This window comes from Poeciliopsis prolifica, unplaced genomic scaffold (assembly GCF_027474105.1).
Source record: "Poeciliopsis prolifica strain line A6 unplaced genomic scaffold, Auburn_PproV2 SCAFFOLD019, whole genome shotgun sequence".
Classification (NCBI taxonomy): Eukaryota; Metazoa; Chordata; class Actinopteri; order Cyprinodontiformes; family Poeciliidae; genus Poeciliopsis; species Poeciliopsis prolifica.
This window is the reverse complement of record NW_026562394.1, coordinates 1992478-2016559: the sequence shown is the minus strand read 5'-3', so window position 1 is coordinate 2016559 and position 24082 is coordinate 1992478. Positions and strand designations below refer to the sequence as shown.

The 24082-nt window shown below is 36.9% G+C and overlaps 3 protein-coding genes across 3 annotated transcripts; 2 read left to right on the top strand and 1 right to left on the bottom strand.

The window, feature by feature from the left end:
• The first annotated feature begins 1534 nt into the window (after positions 1-1534).
• Positions 1535-7020, top strand: LOC129368762 (uncharacterized). The gene is made up of 7 exons (XM_055043872.1): positions 1535-1760; positions 4177-4250; positions 4721-4795; positions 5083-5139; positions 5403-5471; positions 5636-5706; positions 5809-7020. Exons 1-7 carry the CDS (start codon positions 1573-1575, stop codon positions 7018-7020), a joined length of 1746 nt encoding a protein of 581 aa, XP_054899847.1. The 5' UTR covers positions 1535-1572.
• LOC129368552 (adhesion G-protein coupled receptor G2) lies at positions 7021-16995 on the top strand. The gene is made up of 27 exons (XM_055043586.1): positions 7021-7732; positions 7964-7988; positions 8071-8108; positions 8189-8319; positions 8395-8473; positions 9065-9123; positions 9204-9242; positions 9331-9398; positions 9487-9530; positions 9685-9727; positions 9984-10018; positions 10512-10636; positions 10729-10849; positions 11039-11151; positions 11615-11935; positions 12374-12575; positions 13009-13165; positions 13377-13541; positions 13674-13796; positions 13944-13989; positions 14071-14174; positions 14276-14400; positions 14666-15037; positions 15405-15688; positions 15779-15880; positions 16007-16114; positions 16679-16995. Exons 1-27 carry the CDS (start codon positions 7059-7061, stop codon positions 16780-16782), a joined length of 3807 nt encoding a protein of 1268 aa, XP_054899561.1. The 5' UTR covers positions 7021-7058; the 3' UTR covers positions 16783-16995.
• Positions 16996-17106: 111 nt separating this feature from the next.
• sms (spermine synthase) lies at positions 17107-22887 on the bottom strand. The gene is made up of 11 exons (XM_055043583.1): positions 22733-22887; positions 21688-21808; positions 20570-20657; positions 20370-20434; positions 20122-20297; positions 19733-19887; positions 19543-19632; positions 19043-19157; positions 18860-18939; positions 18488-18603; positions 17107-18368 (listed from the first exon to the last, which is right to left on the bottom strand). Exons 1-11 carry the CDS (start codon positions 22776-22778, stop codon positions 18338-18340), a joined length of 1083 nt encoding a protein of 360 aa, XP_054899558.1. The 5' UTR covers positions 22779-22887; the 3' UTR covers positions 17107-18337.
• Between the last annotated feature and the right edge of the window lie 1195 nt (positions 22888-24082).

Genomic DNA, 24082 nt, shown 5'->3' with positions numbered 1-24082 from the left:
ACCACCGCCAGTATTACCTGACCAATAAACGCTCTTATCCAAAGCATATTTTTATGGATTTTAGTCACAGTTATACCTATAAAGGTGGGTTGTTCAAAAAACTGTGAAAAGATCCAAAATACTCACTATAACAGACAGACAGATGGGGTTTTTCAGATGGATTCAAAACCGGAGCTTAAAGGTATTACTGCATGTTGACAGGTCGCCCTGCAAATAAAAGCATGGATTAAATGGAAAATAAAACCAGAGTCCTGAGAAACAGGCATTACAAAACAAGTCTGGAACACTTGGTTGAATGCCAAAACCCAATCTGGCAAAGACTGAATCCCAGTCAGCAGGAGAATGAGAGAATAAACAGGTGAGCTCATTAGGGGCCTCTGGTGGAGGGAAGCGGTGATGCAGGGAAAACAAGACGGCTCTGCTGCACTGCAAGAGCATGGCTTATCTTACATTTCGCAATATATTACAAAACATGGAAATCATTAGAGTTATCCTGGGGAAGTGAATAATGCTTCATTTTTTAAACCAATTATCTATCAGTTGCAAAGATAGACTTTTAAAGTAGCTAATGAAATAGATTAATAATCATATAATACCTCTGCACTTTATCTCTGATTACTTCAGCAACTTGTATCAGGAATTAATTTTTCCAATCATGATTCACATCTGTATGTCAAGGTTAGCCATTAGCAATTCAACCTGAATGTAAATTTAGAAACCTGGACCTGACCTGGAAAACAGTAAAATTCTAAAAAATATTAAATTTTATATTTGCTCAACATGTATAGCTTACCTTACAATAAAACTCCTATTTATGTTTTCCTTTTACTGAACATGTCTATTAAACACACAAACACAAACAAAAGGACACAATATACTACAATTTCCATTATACGTAATTTATTGTATTTGTCAAAGAAGAGAAAGCATTGCTTCTGTATAACAATGTATATGCACTGTTTAATCACAATAAAACTGCTTAGCTGATATAATTCTTTTGTAGTTAACTTTGGAACTAGTAGCAATGTCCAACTTCAGCTTCTTTTGTAACGCACCTTATGTCCTCATCCCAACCGCCTACGCCTCAGTCTGCTGCTTTGCTTAATAATGTGTTAGTTTGAATGCAGTTCTACACGCCACAAATATGAATTAATGACACGTAAGTGATAATTCTGCAACAGTGACAGTCACCTCATTCAGACCACGACAGACACAGCGGTGCCTGACATTTTCTGGCAGCACTAAATGTTTCAATGCCAGGGCACTTTGAAGTCCACAGTGTGCCTTGGAAACACCTTTTGTTTTATGTCTATCAAAGAGAACACTGAGAAGCTGAGGACACACCCTGAGGCACACCTTAAATGCCAAACAAAAATAGAAATGCACGCCTCTTGCCTTCCAACAACCCTTCAGGAAACCTGTTGGTTTAGGGAGATCTATGATCTGGTGAACAAACAAGAAGTTCCTTTTAATACTTTCTTCATTGTTGAGTGACACACGCTTGAGCTAAAACGAATACAGCTGACGTCCGCTTACTGGGACTGACGTTTTGAAGGCGTGTCTGGACTCTCCATGAGAAAACCTGCCAGTAGCTCAGGTTTGTTTCAGCCAGGAAAATGTTCGCGGTTAGCTTTGTGGTTTAGCTTTCCTTGGATTCTGCTGTGGGAAGTTATGCTCCATGGAAATGAAGACATTATGGGAGCTCCATCAGTTCATTTGGCCAGATTTTTCTGCCAGCACAAATTGGGCTCTTCTGTGAGGTAAAAGTTCTGGTGGTGGTGTTGTACTCTGTTTGATTAGAACCAGCTCATCTAAAGTAAAATGATTGTGAACTGAATAAATAAGTGTAAATCATGCACTTATAACGATATAAGTCGTTTTTAAATACATATTTTTGTGTTTTATATACGGATACATGGCATTCAAAACAAATACTTTCACATATATGTATATATTTCAAATGAGGTTACTGTCAATCAATCAATCAAATTTTATTTGTATGGCACATTTCAGCAACAAGGCATTTCAAAGTGCTTTACATCATAACAAACACAAAAACAAAGTCGTGCAACATAGAATCAACAATCAAAACATTACATTACGTCCATTGCCATCATTAAATTTGTAATTGATTATGTTTAAAATACAACTCTAAACAGCTTGGTTTTTATCCAAGATTTAAAGGAAGTCAGTGTTTCAGCTGTTTTACAGTTTTATGGAAGTTTGTTTCACATTTGTGATACATAGAAGCTGAACGCTGCTTCTCCTCTTTTGGTTCTGGTTCTTGGAATGCAGAGGAGACCAGAACCAGAATACCTGAGGGGTCTGGAAGGTTAGGCTGGTCAACACCAACTGTGATGAATGTAAACCAACAAATAGACTTGATAGCTGTCTGATCTCAGCTGTCATTCTGATTATTGAAGCAATCCACATAAGACTGGAAAAGTCGTTCAAAGTCTAGACATTTGTATTTTATCTCAAATGTTGGATTTTATCAAAATGTTCGTTATCCAGACAGAAAACCAAAGCTCTTTAAGGATTCTGAGCAATAAAAATCTAGTTCTCCTATCTTAAGAAAATGTCAACAGATGACTTTATTGGGTTTAACATTGTTAAGATAATTGTATCTTCTGAAAAGCAATCATTAGAATTTTAACTGCAATATAATGCCTTCATCCTCTGTTTATTAGCTTAGTTCGTAAAGGTTCACAAGTGATTTCTCCTTCCAGATCTCAGCCAGATCGAATTGCTTGCAATAAAACTTACACAGCAAATGGAGGCATCAGATTTCAAGTCATCTTTAGTTGGTTCACTGAACAATAACAATACCGCCTCATAGCCTGCTATGATGAGCAACAGACCTGTGTTTGTTATGATGTTCTAATTTGAGCAACAGAACACAATATTAATGGAAACTTCTAGACAATATAACATACAATAAACTCTGTTTGCTTTTTATTACTGATATCCATGTCAGGGTGTTTTTATTTTTGTATTTTTTGTCCCCAATACTAATCCAAGACATCGGCCGATACTCAAAAGCCAACATCTTAAAGGAAGTTTTATCAGTAACATTTTAAAAATCGCATATATTAAATGGTTTTAACCGAACCAGCATTGAAAGATTTTTAAAAAAGATATGACGTGTTTCAAAATCAGAAAAATTAGACAATTTAAACTTTGAAATTCTGAATTGGTTTATGCTTCTCAGCTCACATTAAAATGTAAAAAATTTTGTTACAAACACAAATGTATTTTTAACAAAATTGTAGTTTCTAAATTTTTTCTAGATACCTCCATGAAACATTTAGTAAATGGTCTTCAAAGAGTGTATGAAACTTTTCACTTGATAAAATACAAATGATTCATTTTAACTGACTTCTAATATGATTTAATTTAGCTAAAAGGCAAAGTTAGTTATTGCAGAAACTCCAATTTTTCTAAAGTGACCCACTAGGAAATATTAAGGAATTGAACAACAAAGTCATAGAGTTCTCTTTCAATATAAACATCATAGATTAATTATGCTATTCCACTCCTACTGTTATTTTCATCACCTTAAACACAGAGACAGTTTTTCCTTGGACTATAAAAGGAAAATTAACAAATCAGTAGATTTTTGGTTCAAACATTTGAAACCAAATGTTGGCAACATTTTTATAAAAGATGCACAGCCATTTTCCCGCACTATCTGATACTAAATGAGACTAAACCAGTCCTGTTTTAGGTTAGTAAGTATGACCAAAAGAATTTCTATTTCACAATAACAAAATAATGAAAGAGATGTCTCTTTGATAGAATTGCAAACAAAAAAAAGGCAGCGTTTCTTCACTACAAAAAAGATCTCAGTGCAACATGCAGCAAACATATAACAAGTACCAAGAGATGACTGTAGTGATATCAATCTTTTGATACCAATATTTATGTTTGCACTTCTGACTGATATGGGTTGAATAAGAGTTTTTGTTTTGTTACATAAGACTTTTCAGTGACATTTTTCTCACATGTCTCATGCGATATTGCTTCTGTGATAAAGAGCAGACAGACTGATGAAAATTAAAGATAAGCTTGTCTGAGATTTTATCCAAGTTGCTTGATGTTTCTTGTCATGAAGAAATGTTTAGCTTTAATAAAAACTTTCCTTTGCATACTTACTAACTGTAAATGATTTCACAGAGTGAAGAAACCTGGTTCCTGTGTTACATATGCAATGTGGCTGAAGATACATCTACTTATTGTCCTCCTCTCAGGTGAGGTCTGACATCACCTGCAGTATGACTAAAGACATGAACAAAGCGGCAGAGTGTCGAATCAATCTCCACTAATAAACGACCATGTCTGCATTCCATGTAGTTCATCATACCCGCGTGTTAAATTCCTTTCCTTTTCATTCTGTAACCCGTTTATCAACATTGATTCCTGTCTGACTCAAAGAATCTCTCAACACCTCTGAGCTGCAGCTTGTTATCTTGCAATTTTTGAAGCAGTAGTTGCGTGACTTTTCTTGATCAGAAAGTTTGTTCCTGTTACTGTGACTAAGACTGAAGCTATTCTATAATATTTCATAGTGATAGATATGATGTAACCTTTCACTTGGCTCCATTTTGGGCAAACAGACAAGTTGTGAATGACTGGTCCCTGAACGTCTCATTGAAAAACCCAACCAGACTAACTCAAGAGATACAACTTCTTACTGTACCTGTTTTATTTCTCTCATCAGGTCAAGCGTTTGGTCAACTAACCTCCACTGCTCCCTCCAGCATTGCCACATCAACAACAGCTGCACAAACCTCAGGTAAATAATATGCTAAGGCTTGTGAAACCTAAAATCAGAAATAAGACAGAACTGAAAACAACGGTACTCAAGACAAAGCAAGGACAATTGGAATTACCATCATTTTTACAACACAAACTTTAAATTTACACAATATTTCTTGATACCTCTATTGATTCATAGCTACAGATAGAATGATGGAGAAAATAAAGAGGTAACATATCAAACATCAAATTAAACTGTCATGTTAAGACAACTTAATACAAAAATCACAAACTGAAAACAAAAATGAAATTTTTATTCTTCAGTTGTTTCAAACTCCCATGCTGCTTCCTCTACTTTTCACACTTCTACAAGTACAGCAGGTAAATTAAACTCTTCAACCAAAATATGACCAAGCTGTAATACTTGTAGATGCATAACAGAAAAACAAAGGTGGATAAGTGGTCAAATGATGTCACTGCAATACAAACACGTAGGGTAACACAATAAATTATATTGTGAATCAAATTACTCAGATTACTTAAAAGATAACTCAGCAGTTGATCTTTGCAACAGCATTAATATTTATAGTCTTGTATTTAAATATGCATTTAAAAGATTTTCAATTTTTTCCAATCAACTGAAGTTTCTGATAGTCAATCTTCTGCTGCTTCATCCATCATTCCAACTTCTGCAACCATCACACCGACCCCAGGTAAACAAATGACAGATATGTCTCACTTACAGTACAAACATAGAAAAATATTTTACCCAAAATGGCTTTGTGAAAGAACATTTCCTTTGGAATAAACTAATCAGCCATTAAGAAATTGATTTTGACATTATTCTTCTAAATGTTGTTAAACTTTTTTATAATAGTGTTTTATTTCCTTGATGTCGACGTGGATGTCACTGGACTGAGTAAGAATGAATCCGACATCATTGCCTGGGTACGTAAGGAAATTAGCTGGAGGCCAACATTAAATTGATATTTCCAGAATTTTGATGTCTGAATCCTGTAAATAAATGTGAACGTGGTTATTTTCTTTCAGCTTGGCCAGGTTTTCCGAAATGAGCTGGGGCGCTGCTTGTTTCCATACGCAGGAGCAACAACTACAGCACCCACATCTCAGCAAACTGTGAATGTGACAGAACAAGTGGCAACAACACAGACTAATAAATCAACAACAGCATTTTATACTTTACCGCAAAACCTTAGTGCAGCTACAGATGTACCAACAGTGTTACAGGGCAACATAACAACTAAGGCTGCAACAATGCTAAATGGTAACGACACAACAGCAATGGAAGCAATGATAAATAGTAATATCACAACTCCAGCTGCAACAGCAACACCAGTAACTGAAAACGTCACAACATCAGCTTCAATAACAATGTTACATGACAACACAACAACCACAGCTGCAGCAACTACAACACTGAATGACAACAAAACAACAGCGACATCAAAGGCATCAATCAGCAACACAACAGTTACAGCTGCAGGAACTACAGCATTTGATGGCAACATGACAACTACAGCTGCATCAACTACTGCAACACAAAGCAACATGACAACTACAGCTGCATCAACTACTGCAACACAAAGCAACATGACAACTACAGCTGCATCAACTACTGCAACACAAAGCAACATGACAACTACAGCTGCATCAACTACTGCAACACAAAGCAACCTGACAACTACAGCTGCATCAACTACTGCAACTGCAACACAAAGCAACATGACAACTACTGCTGCATCAACTACTGCAACACAAAGCAACATGACAACTACAGCTGCATCAACTACTGCAACACAAAGCAACATGACAACTACAGCTGCATCAACTACTGCAACTGCAACACTAAGCAACATGACAACTACCGCTGCATCAACTACTGAAACACAAAGCAACATGACAACTACAGCTGCATCAACTACTGCGACACTAAGCAACATGACAACTACAGCTGCATCAACTACTGCAACTGCAACACAAAGCAACATGACAACTACAGCTGCATCAACTACTGCAACACAAAGCAACCTGACAACTACAGCTGCATCAACTACTGCAACACAAAGCAACATGACAACTACAGCTGCATCAACTACTGCAACACTAAGCAACATGACAACTACAGCTGCATCAACTACTGCAACACAAAGCAACATGACAACTACAGCTGCATCAACTACTGCAACACAAAGCAACATGACAACTACAGCTGCATCAACTACTGCAACACAAGCAACATGACAACTACAGCTGCATCAACTACTGCAACACAAAGCAACATGACAACTACAGCTGCATCAACTACTGCAACACCAAGCAACATGACAACTACAGCTGCATCAACTACTGCAACACCAAGCAACATGACAACTACAGCTGCATCAACTACTGCAACACAAAGCAACATGACAACTACAGCTGCATCAACTACTGCAACACAAAGCAACATGACAACTACAGCTGCATCAACTACTGCAACACAAAGCAACATGACAACTACAGCTGCATCAACTACTGCAACACCAAGCAACATGACAACTACAGCTGCATCAACTACTGCAACACTAAGCAACATGACAACTACAGCTGCATCAACTACTGCAACACAAAGCAACAGTCCAGCAACTCCAACAACTACAGCACTAAGAACCAACACTACAACCACAGTTGCAACTACAGCATCACAAAGCAACAGTCCAGCAACTCCAACAACTACTGGACTAAGAACCAACAGTCCAGCAACTCCAACAACTACAGCGTTACAAAGCAACAGTCCAGCAACTACTACACCAAGTACCATTGTGCCATCTTTGATCAGCAGTCTGTCAACTTTATTGCCATATGTGACTGAGTCATCGCAGTCATCAACTCAAGGAGTGAATCCTCAGACTTTGCTTCCAGCACGGAGGAAGCGTGCCGTCCCACAGAAAAGCAACAGTTTGACGCAAAGCAGGTATGAAAAATGAACTCAAGCAAATAGGTAAAATAATTTATTCTGTTCTGAACATTCTAACATTCATAGGACAGTATGTGTTTGATTTGTGAATTGTAAAAATAAATGGCTGTAATTCAAACAGATTATCCAAAATAACTGTCAGCTGAATTAGGCAGCACTTTTTGAGTTCTTCTTACATCTCTTTTGTCACAATGTTGATATTATTATTATTATATTTTTCTTTTTTAGCAATGACACGTCTTTGATTTTCCAAGTAAGTTAATAATTACATGCAACAATAGGTTTTATGGTGAGTAGAAGTATTGAATAACATAGTCTGGTTTGTCTTTTCACAGGCAATGGAAGTGTCCTGCTCTATAAAAACTGAAATAAAGTAAGTGAAATAACAGCTCTCATATCTGACACATGGATATTTCCATTCCTGTTTTTGATAAAACTAATGATATGTTTCAGTCATACGAAGTGCACCATCATGTTAGGGCTGAGTCACAAAATACCATCCTGCTGTATCCTCCAAACACTCTGTGCAGCCAGCAAAAGTTCCTCTGACATCCATGTGGTGGGAAAGAGGATAGATGAACCGAGTGAGTAATAAATTGGACTTTTTACCAACCTCAGAAGCTTTTCATTTGTAACAAAGTCTTGATCTTTCTGAACAGATCGGCTTCAAAACGCATGCGATGGTAACTTCGAGAAGCCAAACAGCTGCATTTATTCTGGTCCGCTGGGTGCATCATGGTAAGGGTTTGGTATTTGCTAAGCATGTTTGCAACAGCAGTGTGTGCAGTCCTGACATAGAACAATTCCACACAACTGATCACAATACTCTTGCATAATTAAATGGAAATTCATCAAAAGCGACACGCATACTTCAAAGATTTCACTGGGCTTGATAATTCAGAAAATCTCTTTAAAAAACAGAACATTTTGATTTTTCTGGAATATCAAGCACAAATGTGTGTGCTTGATATTGATAGCAGTAACCAGCTCATACTTTTCTATACTGATGTGGAAAGAAAAACAAAATATGTTTCAGTGCGCAAAGACTTTTACTTTTATATGTACAGATTACTTTAACCTTTGTTTCATACTGATGTTTTCCTGCATTTGAGATGAACAGATCAACAAACTTTTCAGATGTCCTGAACCTAAAATATTTATTTTCAATGTTTAAATCTTTGACCACTCATTGAATAAAATAAATGTTATTAAAAAGCCAAAATGCTCTTTCTGTGTTATGCAGTTGAGAAATATTTTTATTTCTAAAATATGCAAAGAGTTGGTATCAATGAACAAATGTAACAAAATATAATGTTTGTCTTTTATCAGTGTGGAGTCTGGGCCTGCATATGTCATTCCACCAATAAACTTAACAAACTGTGTGACAGGTGAGGTATTTATTTAATCTATATTTAAAATGCATATAGTATTTAGATTTTTATGTATTTTTTTCTTCTTCCCTTTTTAGAGAACAGTTGTAGCTGCTCTTCCTACTGCAACAGATCTGGTTAGCATTTCATCAGTCAAATTATTGCCTCTAATTGTTATCAAAATCAATACAAAATTTCCAATGTAATTTGTGTTTTTGTTTTCAGATGCGTACTACACGTTTTCCATTTCAGTTCGAGATCCAACAATGAACTCTTCATCTCTTTCATCCCTGGTAACCTCCGTTTTTACACCTTGTTTATTATTTACTCTTGTTACACTCTCTTGTTGTATAAAATCATAATATTTACTTACATTTACAGATGTCAAACCTGACACACCCACCTGACTGCTCTGTCACTACAAAGTATGTTTTGCTTTTTGGGTTGTAACAATACTTTTTCTGGAAATTTTCATTTCGCAAAGATAAAATTATCTGTTTGTTTCGAACAATAAAACTCAAAAACAGAAAAACATAGTCATGCTAACTGACATCTGAAATGTTTAATGTTTTGTTGCAGTGTTACATGTCAATTATTGACCACAGTTGCATCTGAGTACAGGGTAAGTAGAAGCTAAAGCTCAATAATACTGCCAAAATGTCAAGTTCTGAATATCTCCTGACTAAATTTCATAAATGTCATTAAAGTGTTAGAATGTGCTAAATTTATCAGGTATAATTTTAAGAAACAAAAATATAACAAACAAGTATCACAAAGTAATAAATATTTAAAATTATCCAACAATGCAAAATTAAGAGATCACGTGTGTAATTTAAATTTTTTGCATGTTTATTAATATCACAATTATACAATTTCAGAGTTCCAGTGTGGACTGTGAAGTGACTGGAATGAAGTAAGACCTTTATTGATGTAGCTTCATTTTATAGGATTTTATTACCTGCCCACACTGCAAAATGTAGTTGATTTGATGACACCTGTATAAATGCTTTGATTGGCCTGCAAATCACCCAACTTAACCTCTAAATTTTGGTCACTCAGCAAAGCAGATGAGCTGAAGAACCCTACACAAAATAAAATATAGATTACCTGGTAATTACATGCAGACTGATGTTTTCAAGCCTTTATTTTTGAAAAAAATATATTTAGGATTGAAATATTACATCACACCAATAAAAACATTTTCAATACAAAAGTGCGGGTATTATAGAAGTTAAAGTTTGTTTTGTTTTTCCAGCTGACATGTCAAAAATGAGCCTCATCTGAACACATATTCTAATTTATTGCCGTAATCTGTGTAAAAGAGGGCTCCAGCAAATTCATTGATATACTAATTGTGTTAGAGTCACCTGCATGCTTATATGTTTATTATTTTCTTTTTATTGAAGGCTGAGTTGCAGAGTGATACTAGGTTTTGCACAGGAGGTCTCAATTTGTTCAGTGGCAGAAGCTGTCTTAAATTTGTTTCTACTTGAAGAAAAGATCCAGTATGACGGCCAAGTGAGACGAGCAGGCAAGTATCTCAATCTATTCACTAAAATTTGATTCAGGCTAAAAATAACAAGAACGCTGTGTATTTAATGTAGCTTTTACTTTGTCTTGCAGCAATTTGTGGAAGCGCAGAAATTACTGCCAACTCACTCAACTTCCAGTTCAATTATACTGACAATGAAATAAGCCCAGATGACTTTTGTGTGGAAATAGAGGGATCTAACCTCCTCACATGGTTCGTATGATCTTACTTTAGACTAAAAGTAAAGTTTTACCAAATTACCAACTCAGTATTAGTTGGTAATTTGGTTGCAAAGATAGTTGCAATCATGCAACCATCTTTACATGGTTGTTTCTGAAACATGTACCATTGAAACTGAAATGCTTTCAAATAATACAGTGTTTTACTTCTTTTTCATTGCAGCCAAACTGGAGAAAATGTTGTTGTACATTTGAAAGAACAATGTGTTGTACCTACCACAGCTAGCCCAAATGTGACAATTAGTCCCAACGTGACTAGCCTAAATACAACAGCAAGTCCAAATGTGACACTTAGCCTAAATACAACAGCAAGTCCAAATGTGACACTTAGCCTAAATACAACAGCAAGTCCAAATGTGACACTTAGCCTAAATACAACAGCTAGTCCAAATGTGACACTTAGCCTAAATACAACAGCAAGTCCAAATGTGACACTTAGCCTAAATACAACAGCTAGCCCAAATGTGACACTTAGCCTAAATACAACAGCAAGTCCAAATGTGACACTTAGCCTAAATACAACAGCAAGTCCAAATGTGACACTTAGCCTAAATACAACAGCTAGTCCAAATGTGACACTTAGCCTAAATACAACAGCTAGTCCAAATGACACTTAGCCTAAATACAACAGCTAGCCCAAATGTGACACTTAGCCTAAATACAACAGCTAGTCCAAATGTGACACTTAGCCTAAATACAACAGCTAGCCCAAATGTGACACTTAGCCTAAATACAACAGTTAGTCCAAATGTGACTGATCTAAATACAACAGCTAGCCCAAATACAACAGCTAGCCAAAATGCCACAATTTCTACAAACTCTACAATTGGCCCAAATGTGACAGTTATTACAAATGTGACAACAGTGAAACCAACAGCACAACCAAACAACAACACATTGACTCCAACAACAACCCCAAAAACACAACAGAACACAACACGGGCCCCATCAGTGTCCACAACTGCTGCTGGAGGAAAACCTTCATCAAACACAACTAGAAGCACAACAAGTGGATTTGTTTCTGTGACCACCTCAGTGAGTTCAACAGGAAATGGAACAGGTTTGTTGCCACATATTTTTTTTCCAGCTTATGTTGTTGTATTGACTTTTATGTTAATTTGCATTTGGGCTTTGACTTAACCAGTCTAAATATGTAAACTTCCACATGAACAACTTCACAGTTGTCGTTGTTTTGTGCTGTTGGTCCTTTTCAAAATAAATTTTAATTTCTGATAAATGTCAAATGATCTTGCTAATAAAAAATGAAAAACATTCCACTGTATTAGGGTGCCACCACTGTATTGCACTGTTGGTGACGGTCTAATGTATAAAATGATTAGAAGTATTTGGTTTATGCAACATCTAGACTGCTCAGGAAATATGATAATAACTAATTAACATAGTTCTTCTGTGCATTTCAGCAGAACTGTTCTTTCTGTGTTTGCTCCTTTGGTTTCTGGGAAGATAACAGTGATCTTTTTTATTTTGTTCACTGCAGCTGAAAGCCAAGCCAAAGACCTTCTTGCACTGGCTCAAGACGTGTCAAAATTGACCGCAGAGCAGATAGATCAGCTGGTGTCACAGCTAGAAAACCTTCTGTCAGGCCCGACTGTCAGCAGAGAACTGGGAGACGTCTCCGTCAACATTGTCAGCAATCTGTTGGATGCTTCACCTGACACGCTGTCGCGCTCCTCTGACAGGTTATTCAACTATTTCCAACACTTTCACATTTAGAAAAATGTCTAATTCTAAGTTTTGATCATGCAAATAAACTCCACTTTGTTTTAATGTTGAAATTCGACATACTGCTATATTATTGTTTTTTGCTAAATTATCATTATTATTATTTGCTAAATGTCAGAATAAAATACAATATTTTTTGAGAATTTTTATTAATTTCTTCAAAGTCAGAAGTGGATATTCACCACACACAGGATAATAATCTTTACTGACCTAAAACAGGAATATTTAGGCTGACTTACTGGTAGTGTACATTATAGGTTTTAATTGTATGCTAAACATATAATCATAACTTCTTTTTTTTTTTTTACAATTTTTTGTAATTAAATATTGTTAATAGTTAAATAGATTAGTCATTATGCATGACACTAACCAGTTCCTTCGTTCCATCAGGATCATTGGGATTGTTGACACGGTGGGGTTAAAGTTGGTGATTGGAGACACTGCTGAGAGCCTGCTGTACCCTTCGTTGGCTGTCTCTGTGAAACCAGCAGATGGCGCCAACTTTCAGGAGGCAATTTTTTCCATCTTAGATCCAAACAATGTACAGGTGAGACGGTGGTCACTCAAGTAGAGGCATATTTTTTTTCCCAGCGCTTAAAAATGTGAGAAAAAACATAAATAATAACTCAGGTCTAGCACACTTTTGCCAAGCTTTTTACACATTTGCACTTTTTAGGTTCTGTTGGTAAAATTATAGTGCTATTGTATTGTGAAAAATAAATTATTGAGAAAGATCTATTTTCCCCTTTGTGCTGCAGGTTCGGGGGAATCCAAGGTTGAAAAGGAGCGCAGTAAAGGACTCCTCCATCCCTCAGGGCTCGATTACTCTTCCTCCCTCCCTCACTCAAAATCTAACCGCTGAGGAACAAAAGCTGGTCTCCAGGCTTCAGTTCAATTTCTACCAGAAGAGCTCAGTCTTTAAGGTCTATTCAGTCAACCCGTGTCATTGATATCAAATAAAATAAGAAATAAATTGATGGCAAATAATAGAAAAATGTACAATTGAAGTTTTCTCACAAACTAACAATTTGTGTGTTTTCTACATGAAAACACAGGATGTCTCATTAGAACAACGCAAACTAAACAGTGGGATCTTGGGAGCAAGCGTGGCCAATCTGTCAATCAAAGGATTAAAGGAAAGTGTTGTAATCCGCCTGAGAAACACAGAACCTGTTCCAGTAAGTCTAATTCTAACAGGAAATACTCAATAAAGGAGATCAGGTGCCTATTAGAATAAAAAACTGCTAAGTACTTCTTTTTTCCAGACTTAGGCTAAACAATACTTATTTGGAAACTGAAACCTTTCTTCTTTTTCCAAACTTCAGGCTAATTTTGTGGCAGTGTGTGTTTTCTGGGACTTTGAATTTAACAGTAAGTTAAAAAAAAATACAAACATACATGCCTAAAAACTGAGATGAGGCTGCATTTCTGAAACTGTTGTTGTTCCTGCAGAAGGTTTAGGTGGCTGGAACTCAGATGGCTGCTTTGTCAAAGAAACCAACGACAATGAGACAGTTTGTGCCTGCAACCATTTAACCAGCTTTGCTATTTTACTGGTAAGCACAATTACTTGTTGCAAGATTTCACACCTCTGTGTGTCTAATAACAACAGCAAACATGAATGTCATTCTAATGTCTTCTATTTGATTTCTTTAAGGACATCTCCAGAGAGACTGTTGTCAGTCGTGTTCAGGCCACCATCCTCACCTTCATCACATATATAGGTTGTGGACTTTCTGCCATCTTCCTGTCCGTAACTCTCCTCACTTACTTGGCATTTGGGTGAGTTGATGCATTGTTTTCTTTGTTTAACCCAGTAAAAGGGCTTGTAAATGTATGTCACAGGGATTTTAGTTTAGGGTTGAAAGACGCTAAATGCCGATGCGTAAGTTTTCAGATTTTTATTTGTGAGTGCAAAATCTCAGTAAATTTCACTGTCAGTGGTTTGATTTGAAGAAAACGTGGGAAGGTAAAATAATTTTAGCTAGCAAAACGACTTTTAACTGAAGTATCAGTGATTGATGTCTAAATCATTTCATGCCAACAGAAAGCTGCGTAAAGACATCCCATCCAAAATTCTGATCCAGCTTTGCACGGCTCTTCTGCTGCTCAACCTGGTCTTCCTGGTGGACGCCTGGCTGGCACTTTATCCCAAAGCCGTGGGCCTCTGCATTTCCACGGCCTGGTTCCTTCACTACTTCCTACTGGTTTCCTTCACCTGGATGGGGCTCGAGGGCGTCCACATGTACTACGCACTTGTGAAAGTCTTCAATGACAACATATCCCACTACATGCTGAAGTTCTCGCTGGTGGGCTGGGGAGTCCCAATGATAGTGGTCATCATTGTGATCGCGATTGATAAAAACATCTACGGCCTCATGTCCTATGGAAAGTTTCCAGATGGCACAAGTGATGACTTGTAAGTTCAGTAAGCTAAAAGTGGCTTTACTCATAACTAAAATCACTGGAAAATAAACCATGATGTTTTTAAGTTTAGCTGTTATGTGTCAGGGGATAATGAATAGAAATACTCTGGTCTTTAACAAGTTTTAAAATTAGTCTAATTTAATCTCAGGAGTCCAAACTTACATCAGATTTCAAGTCTCAGTTGATGATACACAAATAAGGCCCAAAGCTACATTATCAAGGAAAAATTGTGACCTGTCCTCTTTGCAATACTTCTCTAATACATTAAGGTTTATACCCTTTTTATCCCTGATTAAACTTACATATGAAATCACTAATAATAAATAGCTTATGCACTCTTCCTCCTTGTTGTCTTGCAGCTGCTGGATAAAAAACGACATTGCCTTCTACGTGGCAGTTGTGGCCTATTTCGGTGTGATTTTCATCTTCAACATCATCATGTTTGGTGTGGTCTTAGTCCAGTTGCACCGGATAAAAAAACAGAATCCTCATAACAACAAGCACCGCAGCACGGCGCAGGACGCCCGCAGCGTTATCGGCATCACCCTCCTCCTAGGGCTCACATGGGGATTTGCCTTTTTTGCATGGGGTCCTGTTAATCTGGCATTTATGTACCTCTTTGCCATCTTTAATTCTCTGCAAGGTGAGTCGTTGAACCCTACATCTTTCCTGTATCCTAAAGAGAAAGTTAAACTTTGCTGATTCCCAAAAAAATTTTTCTTATATTTTGCAGGATTCTTCATTTTTGTGTTCCACTGTGCGGCAAAAGAAACCGTGAGAAGGCAGTGGAGGACCTACCTATGCTGCGGCAGTATGAGACTCCCAGAAAACTCAGGTGAGTCTAGATAAAAAACAGTGTATCCAAGACTCAGAAGCTAGTTTTCAATGCATTTTTTTAAAGATAAATAAATAAATAAAACCTTTCATTTTCTTACCTTTTTTTCTCTCCTAATTCTTTTAGAGTGGAGTCGCACTGCAACACAGAAAACCGCAAAATCCTCACAAAGCAGTCGGCCATCCAGATCCACTTTTCTGCCCAGTACGCCATCAGGGCAGATGAGCGGCATTGGTAAGAAAGAATTTCTACTTTGACAATGTTATGCCTTCTGTAATAAGTTTTGACTGACCCAGCACGCCATATGCATCAGCATCCCTACTAAGGATGTAAAATACCTGAAAATAAATATTATTGCTGAATAATCTCACACATAATCAAATAATTATTAATCGGAGGTCATTCTGTCAGGAAAAATCTCAAATTGCACATAAAATCATGTTTACCAATGCTATTGGCAACAATTTGTTTATTGTTTTGAATCTTTGTCCTACGGATAGAACCTGAGCATGTCTTGGTTTCACCTAATGAGCTTCGGCGAAACGTACCAGACATGTCCAGTGGGTTCAATGTTATGCATACTGGCAAAAATACACTTAATTTAAGAAAAGCTCTGAGCTTCAGGTGGCAGCAAAGTGATTTCAACATGATCCTTACATGCTGAATATGAATGAATAGGATTCTGATAAAATATTGCCTTCTGTCTATCTTTACCATAGTTGCCAATAATTGTGGACAGGATTAATAGCTATTATTCATTTGCCAACATATTAGAAATAATATTGTGGTACATTGCAGGAAATCCACTTGAAGACAGAATAATTACAGCTGATGAAGAACCGAGGACAGATGTAGTTCTCAATGAGATCAACAGTCAACTCCGGAGTCGACGGGGGTCCTGACCTACATTTAGCAGCCTGTTAAATGCCTGCATATAATGTCATTTTCCAGAAAAAATTTATGTATTGTTCATCTCTGTCACATGTATTCGTTGACTGATTTCTAAGAAATTCTAAGTCTAAAGTTGAATATTTTTTTAAACATTAAAGCTATTTTTGTGCTTATTTTTACATAATCTTTATTTAATATACAAATTATTTATTTACTTCCAGATAACATTTGTATTTTAGATTGTTAATGTGTGCTGTAACTTATTTACTTCACAGCTCCAAACATTTAGTATTTTTTGCTATTAATATGAAACTTAAGAAAACAAAAAAAACAAATCATTTCCCCCAAAACTCTTTAATTGTAGATGGTCAAACAGTTGATCAGAACAGCATTTGGTGAGTTTGTAATGAATAAATAAATGTCCCAGAGGGTCCATCTAATGTGCTGTGTACTATATATATATGTAAGCTACATTCACAGTCCCCAGCATGCACCCAATATACTTAATATATCGGGAGAAATCAAAGGTGCTAAAAACAGAACATAAAAACCAGCACTAGCACAAAGGTGGCAACAGTGAGAAGGAATAATTTCCCTTTTAAAACTACAACACTTAGCACTCACTGGGGATGAACCACGCTGCCTTGATACAGTCTGCAAGAGCTGCATCGTTTTTCAGTGGCAGAAACACAAGGAGAGAAAAAAAAAACTTACACCAGGTTCACAACTCAAGGTTTAAAGTAAGAGTACACACATATGGTGGGCAAAGTTACCACAATATCAGTGTACCAAATCAGTGTTTATAAATTGTGAAAGTTTCTTCAGAAGACATGCAAGTGAAGGTCAAATCTAATAACACAAAAATAGTTGCAGCAAACAGTGAAAAAACGATCAAAACCTAAGGAGCAGGAGAAGGATTCAATGGCAATGATAAAAATATTATTCATGTGCACCTTCAAACAAGATCAGTCAGAATTTATAGCAACCTTTGCATGTTCCTTTTCACATTAACCGGCTTAAAATAGGGTGGAGTGTTTCACCATCACAAAACAAAAACTTGCTGGGTTCGCAATGGACACTGAAGTCTGTCTATTCCCTCCAAGTGTTACTTCACCAGGATGATCAAGCTTAAGAACAGAGCATTAAGATGAGGGCTCCACCTCAAACAACCTAATTCCTTCAGTCTCAGACGAAACTCACTGTATTAACTCAAGAAAATAAGCATACACAGCAATGATGTTTTCTGTCAGATAAGAGTAAAACAGCTTCATAAACCTTAATAATAAACCTGTTTATATCCAAGAAGAGCCTTAAAGTTTGATCTAATCACAACTCGTCACCAAGAAGCCGTCTTTATATTAACAGATATACTTTTAAGATCTACGTTAATGGTTGATGTGACAAACCTTACGAACAAGTCAGTAACTATTTAGTTATCGTTTTCCAAGCCTTCCGTGTTCATGTCATGTTCGGTCTGACCACACATTCAAGCCGAAGTGAAAAGCAGAAGGGAATTCAAACGTTCACATTCCAGCTGCTCGGAATCTTAGAGAAAACTGGAAGTCTTCACTTCTTCCATGCAGTATAGAAAACCCATCTGAAAGGATGATTAAGGGCTGCAAACAAAAAGACTCTTTTCAATATTAGTGATTTTATAAGCTGTTGAACTGCACGTCACCATTTAAACTCATGATTGGGGGTAAAAATAAAGGATACTGCTCCAGGTAGGAGGGAACGCACACCACCTCTTTACGGAAATCTACAGGACATGAGAGCTTTCCCAGCTGTTCTTCATATAGACTCAGCGCCTCTTTCAGATTCACGCTGTTACCCTGATGGAGTAAAAATGGAAGAGAAAAGTTATGATGCACGAATAAAAAAAGAAAAAAGTTTACTGCATTCTATCTCTATCGATATCAGCTGATATATTAGTCATTTTTCAATTTATCAGTATCGATCCGATAATTAAAACTGGGCCGATATTAGCAACCGATATTTATTTCCATCTTGTTGCCATTTGAATAGAGGAGTTTAGTTATGATATTTGTTTCATCATGCAACAGTATAAGTGATAAAAACCCAACTGACCTGTGTAAAGTATTTCCCCTTGGGGTGTAGGACACGCACTGACAGATCTAAGATGAGACGTAGGAATTCCCACATAGAGTCTGCAAAGAGCACACAGTTTCAGAGAAAAGACCAAACACGACTTCTCTATATTATGCAAATATAGCCACAGATTGTGCAATGGATTAATGGATATGCAGGAACCTTCTTCTGGTGAAGTAGATATTGGGATTGCAGTGAGGTCATTAATTACATAATCAAATGTTCTTCCTTCCTGGACATACTTCTTCAGCAAGGGGACACAGTCTTCAATCAGAATCTGCAATTCGCAACACATGTTGATGACAGTAAAATCCTTACCTTTAGGTATTTAACATTCACAATTTGCTCAACAAAAAACCTTTTTGTTATGTGTACAACATGCGTACACATAAAAATGAACATTTAACACTGGAAGCATCTTCAGCATACATGAACTAGGTTATGCACAATTATCTGGTTTTATACAAACAGGAATAAATACATTATTGTTAAAATAAATCTATTCAAAGTCAGTTACACCTGAGTTATTTAACAACGCTACAAAAATATTTAAACTGAAGAAGCAAATAATAAAAACATTACTTGTACCAAACTGTTTCGCATCACAGTTGTGAGATGGCAATACATTTTCCCCAGTAGATCATTATTTTCCCAGCACTCACTTGGTAACAATCGCCCCTCAGGTTGTCCAGGGTATTGCCACAAGTCCTCCTCATGTACATCTTGCATCCATCGATCACCTTCTGGTCAATGTGCATGCCTCGTCAAGGAGGAGTCAGGTTAAGATGTCGACTTACGTTCATTTTGGGTGTTGAAAGTCAGAAACAACAGAACACAATCTCAAAAGGATATCTCCACCATGGTGACCATCTTTGGCTTTTGTTTGACCAACTCGGCGAGGATGCCTCCATCACCTCCTCCTAATATCAGCACCTCCTTCCCTGCATAATTCTCTCTTCCATTACCTGTGATGGCTTGAGTGTACGCCAAATCACTTTCTGCCAAGTCTGCAATAATATAACATTTACCCATCAGTTAAGTACAATTATTAACAAACAAGGTGCAGTTTTGTGCAAAGTTATTCTCAGTGAAGCTGAAGTTACTAATAATGGGCACATTTGTCCATTTGTATTAATGAACAGAAATATAATATAAGGTCTTCATTTGTCTCCTTTGTTACCTTGAGTCATCAGATGTCTAAATGAGCTTTCTTGTGTGTACTAGTTCATATATATACTTACTGACATCTCCATCAAGGACTAGGATATTTCCATACTGCCGTGAGTGCAAGATCTTTATGTTTTGGTATGCAGAATCTTCTTCGTAAACCACTTCATCAATGTCATACTCCACCAGTCTGCCATCAGCTGTGGGCCAGTATCGGTCAACTTTTGCTCCTCGCACTAAGGCTGGAAGCCTGGAGGGAAAATGAAAATAACAAGTTACAACATCCAAAATGGAAACACGTCATGAAAACCAGGACCCTTACCTTTTAATCCTTCTAATATTTCCATTTAACAGAACTTTTAACTTCTTTTCCAGTGCATTTAAAAGCTGTGGAGGAAATAAAAAAAGGTCTGTGCTGTTCAGATAAAGTCTTGCATTTTAAACTGTATGCCATGACAAGCTTGAAATACAGTAATTTAATATTGAAAACTCCACATTTATGTTTTGCTTTTGATCGCTTACATTGTCTAGCTGTGCAATGTTGTCATCTTCATGACACTGCAGATCGATGGTGACCAATCCATGGGAGTGCACACGCAGAACAACAAGCCTAGCAAACAAGATTTAATAACGCAGTTATAAAACCTTTTATTGTTGAGATGATACTCCACCTATAACATAAAACTACAACGTCTGACCCCACTTCTACTCCAATAGAGACGATTTTTACTTCCAAGGTATTCAGGGGACAGTAGCCTGAAGGTTTAAATACAGACATTCACACTGGACTAACCTTGCTAAATCCAATCAGTTTATTTAAGAAAATATTTAAAATAAATGTGAAACTAAGAATCCTCTCAGTTTACCTTTCAATTTCTGAACATACTAAATCACTAAATTCTGTTCAGAGTAAAGGATTTCACTCACAAAGTACTTTAAATTGTACTTTTCAAAAGTTTGCTTCTGGGTCAAACACCCAGAAGTAAAAACACATTGAGTATTTGACCTGGGTTTTCCCAGTTGGTTCTGAGAAAGAATCAGTTTAAACTTCCATTTTGACAGGTTTTGATTAACATCCTTAACTGGTGCACATGCGCAGACCTTATAGATTTTACGCAAAGAGTTCATTTCAGAAGCAACTAAAATCAGTCAATAAAAAAAATCCTTTCTGAATATCATCTCATGGACGCCGAGCTAAATGTGTCTTTCTGACCGGGAGCAGACAGCGTGTTGAGTTATGACCGGACCCTTTGGAGCGTCTGGTTAGAAAGCGCATTCCAAACATTTGGTAGAAATGGCGCATTTAATTCAAGTTCAGATTGCAACATTGTGCTAATCCACCTAAAGTCTAAACAGAGGAGCTGGCTGTTTATCTTGAGGAAATAAAGATAGATGCATTTTTCTGCTTTATGTGTGATGGGATCTGGTTTCGGTTAAACTAGATAAATATTAACTAAACCGCATAAAAATGCAGCCAAGTATAGTCTATGTTAGTATGATTATAATTTGATGGGTAAAAATAGAACATGACTGATTTTTTTTTTTAATACTGTCGGTCAAGATGACGGAGAATGAAAAAGTCTCTGCTCTGGATTCTTCAGCATCAGCATCATACACAGTTGCTTTCATGCTTTGCTTACCGCCCATTCTTGCCAACAAATGTAGCTAGATATCCATGCCCATTTGTGTCATGGATAGTCTCTGACAGCTCCTGTTCATGAAATATGGACAGCAGACCAGGCACTACAGAGGTTGAGTCGACTTGAGATAAACAGAAACAGAAAGATGGAAAACAATGGAAACAATTATAGCAGTCTGGCAAATTAGTAAAGTCAGATCTGAATCAGTAATGATTGAATACCTTTTAGTCATAGACAGACAGACTTTCCAAATACAGGTAAACAGTTACAGAAGAGAATAAATTCTATTTTTGCAGTTTTAAATGTATGCCTTGCTTATTTTATAACTAACTCACTCATAAAATAATTTATTTCATGGTACATGTTTTCAGTTGCCGGGCATATTAAACCCATAAAGTCACTTTAAGTTAAGAATAATTGCAAATAATTTGTATTTCATCTTCAAAATATCAGGCGTAGTTTTCATCAAAAATTATATAAAAGGATCTCCTGAATGTACTTTAATAATAAATATGACATTATAAAAAAAATAAAATACTTCTAATAACTTTAATTTAAAATTGTCCATCAATAACAGCAATAATTTACTTTTTAATACAGTCAATTGCTATGACACTGGTATCTGCACATGTGTTGTTTTTTTTAAACAGAGGTTTTGGGGTCACAAGCAAAACTACAAAAATGGCGGAAGAGGAACTACTTCCTCTGTGACAGCGCAGAATTGAACATGCTTTATTCACATTGTTAGCAAGACAAGCATCGAGACCAGAGCCTCGGAAATGTGCGAGAAAATCCCCCATAACATTCAAGTGCAAAACAAGCAGCAGCACATACACGTAGAAATGTTTATCCACAACAACCTTAACCTTCAAACCGAAATTTACCGAACAGGCTTGAGCTGAATTCCGTGTAAATCTCTCCGAACCTGCAGTTTTGAAGGGCAATTACAAACTAGCAAGTCGGCGAGCTAACATGCAGCCTTGCTGCAGGGGCCGGAGGATGAATATACACGCAGGTTTTTGGAGACTTTTTCCAAGCAGCTTACCTGGCGTAGAGAGATTAATGTCGAGGGTATAATGTCGCACTGCCATGTCTCGCTGCAACCGACATCCATGCCTGGGATCGCGGGCTGCGAATACTTATCTGCAGAGACAGAGGGAGGGCCCGACAACCACTGCTGCTGCACCACGACCAACCGAGGGGGCGGGGCCAGACTGCCAAACCTGCAACTAAATACACGCTTAAAACGAAATACTTTGATTAACTAGTGCATGAATATCATTATGTTGTGATGTCGATTCTTGATCATAATATTACCTAATCTGCAATTTTTTTAAGGGAAAGATCCTTTTTTTTTTCTTCTAGAAAAAAAAATATTACAATCACAAAAACTTGTGATTGTAATAGAGAACGGGTCAGGGGGTGCAAGTACTTTTGCAAGGTGCTATAATTTATGCTTTTGTACAGTACCCTGTGATACATAAACCAAAAATACTGCAGATTATTCCCTTTGCTCATACGCAAACCAGGCTCCCCGAGTCACCAACATGCATGCACATAAAAACAGCACACCCACACTCACGGTGAGCGCACAGATTGGACATGAATCTCCCCTCCACAGGCTGGAGGAGTTGGGTTACTATATATCTATTTTTTAGATAATACATTTGGAAAATAGTAAGTGCAGCATGTTTTTTTTTTTGGCCTGTTTGAAAACATTCACAAGATGTCAGAAGAAAATGCAGATGTTAATCCTGACAACAGATTTCCAACTTTAAGAGTAAAGACATAATTCTCTATAAGAAAGAATTACTTTGTAATAGATGTTTTACAAAATTTTTGGTCGATTAGTTTTTCTTCATTTTAACATTTTGCACGTTAAAGTAGAGCATGTGATCTCAAGGCACTTTACAAGACAGGTACAAATTCTGATGTGATTGCAATTTCCTTCTGAGGATATTTTATTGTGGTAATTTGTGGATAACAGGTGCAAATATATTTCATTAAAAAATGGAGAAACAGTGAGATTTGTTTTATATGCTCAAGGAAGTCAGTAGAGCACGCTGCCTGACATTTCAAAAGGGCACGATATGACATCCGTCACCTTTAAAGACCCTTAGCGAGTATTTTGTCTGTGTATGAATGTGTTTGTGTATGGATCTTGTTGCAAAGTTTGTGAGGGAGGCTGCGAAACAGCAGAATAAGCAGCATGCACAACTACAGGAAGGCTTAGTTGTTGAAAATCATGGAAACTTGATGCATGTCCCTGTAATTGTCACTGTTTTCTACAATTTGTAACAAATTCTTCATCTTTGTTTTCAATCTGATAATGACCCTGACTGAGGCATTTCATCTGCATGTAAACAAGCATGTGTGCTTGATGTTCTTACTCGCT

Bases quoted from the DNA above. Each gene is read 5' to 3' on its own strand.
- LOC129368762 (XM_055043872.1), top strand. From the start codon at position 1,573: ATGAGAAAACCTGCCAGTAGCTCAGGTTTGTTTCAGCCAGGAAAATGT. The intron at 4,251-4,720 runs GTGAGGTCTGAC...TTCTCTCATCAG, and splicing joins ACTTATTGTCCTCCTCTCAG to GTCAAGCGTTTGGTCAACTA. The intron at 5,707-5,808 runs GTACGTAAGGAA...ATTTTCTTTCAG, and splicing joins AATCCGACATCATTGCCTGG to CTTGGCCAGGTTTTCCGAAA.
- LOC129368552 (XM_055043586.1), top strand. From the start codon at position 7,059: ATGACAACTACAGCTGCATCAACTACTGCAACACCAAGCAACATGACA. The intron at 10,019-10,511 runs GTAAGACCTTTA...TTTTTATTGAAG, and splicing joins TGTGAAGTGACTGGAATGAA to GCTGAGTTGCAGAGTGATAC. The intron at 12,576-13,008 runs GTTATTCAACTA...TCGTTCCATCAG, and splicing joins CTGTCGCGCTCCTCTGACAG to GATCATTGGGATTGTTGACA.
- sms (XM_055043583.1), bottom strand. From the start codon at position 22,778: ATGGCAGTGCGACATTATACCCTCGACATTAATCTCTCTACGCCAG. The intron at 19,633-19,732 runs ATATCCTTTTGA...CGAGGCATGCAC, and splicing joins AGATGGTCACCATGGTGGAG to ATTGACCAGAAGGTGATCGA. The intron at 18,369-18,487 runs GTATCCTTTATT...TCATCCTTTCAG, and splicing joins GTTCCCTCCTACCTGGAGCA to ATGGGTTTTCTATACTGCAT.